The sequence below is a fragment of the Trematomus bernacchii genome, unplaced genomic scaffold, assembly GCF_902827165.1.
Source record: "Trematomus bernacchii unplaced genomic scaffold, fTreBer1.1, whole genome shotgun sequence".
Lineage (NCBI taxonomy): Eukaryota > Metazoa > Chordata > Actinopteri > Perciformes > Nototheniidae > Trematomus > Trematomus bernacchii.
Window position 1 is genome coordinate 23,551,248 of NW_022987739.1, and position 5,089 is coordinate 23,556,336.

The following is a 5,089-nucleotide window of genomic DNA, read 5'->3' on the forward strand; positions in this document are numbered from 1 at the left end:
CACTGAAACTATGTCCCTCAACATGCCGAATCCTATTTATTTGGCAGAGGAAGAGAAAAACTGTAAGTCAAAGGACACAGAGGAAATGACATTATCAAGCCATGTGATACTGCCATTGGTAACCTAAGATCAGTCCTCTCTTTTATTTGTCATATTTTTCTTATTCTTTCAGGAGTCTGGCACTCCAGTCCAATGTATTACTGTACAATTAACTTAAAATGAACACAACTGTGTTTAAATTATAGTTAGATTAAGAGGAAAATAGACATTATTCAAATTGATTTCAAAGTGCTAGACCACCCTTTAGGGCCGTTGAAAATCAACAAATAAAACATGTAATAAAATAATATGTAGCTAGCCTACCATTGATGGCTGAGCTGGCCAAATCAATGTTTGTTATGGAATGACATATAGGCTAGCTTTAAATAGAAAGACAAACACTTTTGCCCACGTCAATTTAACAGAAAATATGACCCAGTTTAAAGAATCAAGTGTGAAACGAAAGTTAAGGCACATTTATCCCCCCCCCCCCCCCCCTTTGTTAGATATGTGACAGAGTAGGTTTTCATTCGTGGGAAACGAGAGAAAAAAATAATGCTGTTGTCCTGATCCTCCCAGATGTAGTTTCCATTACCGGAAAACGAAAGTCAAGGCGCGACGAGGCAGTTCATGAGATGTATGCCTTAATGCCCCGCCCCTGTTTTATCAGCAGCAGTGAGCATTTAAAGCTCCGTGCTCAACAACATCCCATACAGCAAAACTGAAGATACACATCACTTACTTTATACCAGAGCATCAAGAGCAAAAACATCCCAACATTTACAGAACTACAGAGCTGAGGAAACAGCTGAATGATGAGATGAGTTGCTGATTCTGGATTTCATTGTAAAAGTAAATCATAAGTAACATTGGGAAAATGGATGTCTTACTATTGAGTTACTGGAGAATTTTTTGCGTTATGGATCCTGAAAGTTACCCAATCCGTTCCTTCTTAATTCTTAATTTACTTCTTCGATTTATGCCAGGTCTAAAGGAATTTAAAAATGATGTAGGCCTATTTCTTTTTCTTTTATTTAATAATCAGCCTATTACTGATTAATGTATTTGTGGTTATGTTTCAGCAGGAGGAAAAATGCTAAATCCATCTGTTTAGTATCTTTTTTTTAATTAACTATTTTATTTCCCTTAGTCACCGTAACATTTCCTGGCTGCTTTATTCGACTTTGTTGCTCAATGTCATACCTTTCTTCCTACCACCCTATACCTTACTTACTTGTATCCTCCTTCCCAGTGGCGAGCCGTGACTTTTATACCTAGGCCCTCTGACCCCCCCTTCCCTCAAAAAAAAAAGAAAAAAAGTTATTACGTCACAGCGTATACTTCAGCGGAATATATAAGATATGATTGGTCAATTGTAATGTCATTTGGTATTACTCTCTCGTTCAGTTACTATAGCTGGGCCCTCTGTGAATTCATAGCTGGACGTCCAACAGGTCCTGTCTTCACAGTAACTCGCAGAGACGAGCTTCTTTCATTTAACCCTTCACATTCTAACAGAAACTGAATAGGCAGATTCGAAGGATTTATTTCTTTGGAAATGTTATTTTAAATACAATTAAATCAAGTTATTTTGGTAAAACTAATGAAAAATATAACTAAAAACATATTTAAAAAAAAGATATGTATTTAAAATGTATTCCTTTTGTTCTTCTTCAGTGCCTCTAATGGCGCATTTCCACTACACGGTCGGCCTCGGCCACGCTCGGTACGGCTCGGTACGGCTTGGCCGCGTTGGGCCTTAACAGGGCCGACTCACTTCATGCTGCGCTTCCATTACAGTTTAGGAACTGGGGTAGTTACTATAGTAACGCAGTGTAGGCGGAGCCGTGACGTCATCTTCAATGAGAACTCCAGAAACACAACACAGCCGTTAGCTGTTAGCACTCAGAGCTCACAGCTCCTTATATATGTTCAGAAACTCGACAAAAGTTAAAGAAGTACACACCACAGACTGCCTGTGTCATGGTGAATACAGTCGCTGCTTTATTTATGTCTGTATAGGCCGTTGTTGTGAGTGTGGACGGTCGGAGCATATACTGCGTTAGCTTAGCCAATCTCCATCTAGAAAAACACGCATTTTAAAAGGTTTTTCGCCTGCCGTCTGTCTGCAGACTTGACAAAGCATTAATTCATGGTTTTTACTAACCGGTATCAGTATGTTGTTACTTCGGCATCATTTTGAAACGTGTATTACAATTAAATCACGGTCAAATATGTCCATCTTGTTGTAGTTGTAGCCCCCTTGCCAGCGCTCCTCTCTCTAGTTTAGCATACTCAGCCCGACTCAGCCCTGTTTGTTGGCCCCGATAGAACCACAATTTTGTCGGGCCAGAAAAGAGGTGAAAAAGTGGCCCCGGGCCGGGCCGGGCCGTAACTAGGCCTAGTGGAAGCGCAACCAAAAACGGGCACGGCACGACACGGCACGCTTAAAGCGAGCTCCGCGCTGTAGTGGAAATGCGCCATAAGAGTCAAACACTGGTGTCCAAACTGGAGGCCCTGCAGTGCCACTTCACCTGGGATCTGGACCCCAGCAGATCCTTACTTATACGTCTAAGGGAAAACGTGAAGGACATTGGCACTGAAGAGGGAAACAGCTGGCAGGGTCACATCTACAACCTGCGAGGGTTCATTCAGTACAAGCTGGGCTTCAGTGAAGACGCCCAAAGTTTCTTCAACAAGGCTACAGAGGCCTTCAATAACATGAGAAACGCAGGTGAGGGCCCCTGGTTAGTGGTGAACTACGGGAACCTGGCTTGGTTGCATCACCACCTGGGAGACCAAGCAGAGAGTGAGGCCTACCTGTCAAAAGTCTACGCCCTGAATAAAAAATACCCATCTCCATCCCAGGAGGAGCTCCACCCGGAGACCTACGCTGAAAAAGCCTGGACCCTGATGAAGTTCAGCGCAGACAAAAAGCTGCTGTCTGCAGATTACTTCCAGAAAGCCATCGAGATGCAGCCGGACATGGTGGAGTGGAACACTAGCTACATCATAGGGTTAGTGAATGCTTCAAAGCACAGCGGCACAGGGCTGGAAGAGGAAATCTTGGAGAAAATGAGAATTGCTAAGGAACAGGATCCAGAGAACTTGTACCTTGCTGTTAAATACCTTGATCAACGTGCTAAGAGAGGAGAAAGAATAGAAGATGAAGCACGTGAGTTAGCCAGAGAGGTTTTAAGGAATCCTGTCAGTAGCACAGTGGTTTTAAAGCCATACTAAGGGTTTACAAAACATATGTATCTGTTGATGAGGCCATTGTTTTGGCAGAGGAGGCTCTGAAGGACCATCCAGATGAGCGTTATCTGAAGAGATGCGCTGCTCTCTGCTACAAATGGAAGATAATTCTTTCCAGGGACAGTCGCCCAAAGAAAAGCATGATAGACAGAGCAGTGGGTCTCCATCGGGAGGTGATTTCTCTCTACCCTCATTCTTCCCTTGTGAAGAAGATAGACCTTGCAAATGTGTATGGAAAGGCAAATGATGGCCAGGCTAAAGCTGAGCAGATATATCAGGAACTGCTAGAAAGGGATTTGGAACCAGCAGACAAACAGGTGCTTTACAACAACTACGCAAGATATTTAAATTTCGATCGAAAGGAGTATCAAAAGTCACTCAAATATCACATGAAGGCAGCAGCAATACCGCATCAATCCTTCTATCGTGACGGCAGCATCAAAGTTCTGGAGAAGATCAGGGCCAAAGGCAGGGACAGAATGTGCGGAGAAATAAGGGAGTTTCTGGCAAACCTGCAAGAGCCATAGTGTTTTTAACAGCATGTAAAACAATCAGAAAAAAACCTAGGTATTGCACTACCTAAAAATAATCTGTATATACTTATTGATTGAGAAGATGTATCTGAGAGTTTATGCACTGAAAAACTGTCAGCAGTAATAGCCTACACTCGATTTAGGAAATAAGCCAAATCCTTTATAACACTGGTTGTTGACATGTTGTTTTTCTGAACTATGTGTATGTTTTTTCCATGTGCACTGTTCTTTCTAGCAAAAATACTCTATAACCTATGAAATGTGCTTTGCCGTAAGCTTTTATTTGTGTAATATAAAAATGTGTGATTGGTATTTCAATATATGATGGATGTATAACCTCAATAGTATTGCATGATGCAACTGATTATATATCAAGAGTGCCTCTATATTGTAAAAAACAATAAAAATGCATTATGTAAACCAAGAAATGTACTTGGTTTTGGTTTCCTGGTTGCTTTAGGGTTAATACATGCATATTCTCTATAGAAAATGTAGCAGTACTGCACACAAGGTGCTTAAATGTTCCACTTTGAAGTCAACAAGGATGAGCAATAAACACAAACAGCTGTATGAGAATTTCCCCAAGGGATAAGGGGCGCAGAAAGACACTGCTTCTATAAAAGAAGATGAACTTTTATGTTAAAAGAAGTGTTTGTTTTTTTAGTTCAGCAGTTACAGCAGTAGATTGCAGCAGCAGAGCGTCATGGTACAGGTGTCTCCAACAGCTCTTCATTCTGACACTGCAGACAGCTGCTGCTCATTATCTAAATGAGTAGAAAATAACGTGCATTAAAACTTAACTTTTCCATTTGATATGAACTCATTTACATATCACCATGCACTGTCTCTTTCTATGAATCCTATATGTGTCACAGGGAAAGGGAATCAGGACCCAAATGCATAATGAAAGAGGCGGGTATACAAGTATAAACAAAAAGCAAGCTTTAATAACCAAAGCTGTTCCAAATAAATACAAAAAAAATGGAGGGTTAGACAAGGTTAACAAAAGAAAAGTAGCTAACAAAAACGAGTAACAAACCGGGTAGACTTGGAGGACATAGGAGGGCAGACGAGGGAAATCCAGAAGAATACAGAGAGGGAACAGGAACCAAACTATGGAAACAATGACGAAGAACTTACGGAGAACACGAGGGAAGACAGGCATGTATACACAAAAGACTAATCACCAAGACAACAGCTGGGGAGGGCATGCACAACCCAAGGTGTAGCACGTGCAAGGAATTGCACAACAGAGGTGGAAA

General features: G+C 41.4%; 1 protein-coding gene across 1 annotated transcript; it reads left to right on the forward strand.

Moving 5' to 3' along the window:
* The first annotated feature begins 2,514 nt into the window (after positions 1-2,514).
* LOC117495807 (interferon-induced protein with tetratricopeptide repeats 1-like) lies at positions 2,515-4,255 on the forward strand. The gene is given in 2 exon segments (XM_034147342.1): positions 2,515-3,253; positions 3,256-4,255. Coding segments are annotated over 2 exon segments (1,305 nt in total). The 3' UTR covers positions 3,822-4,255.
* Positions 4,256-5,089: the final 834 nt, after the last annotated feature.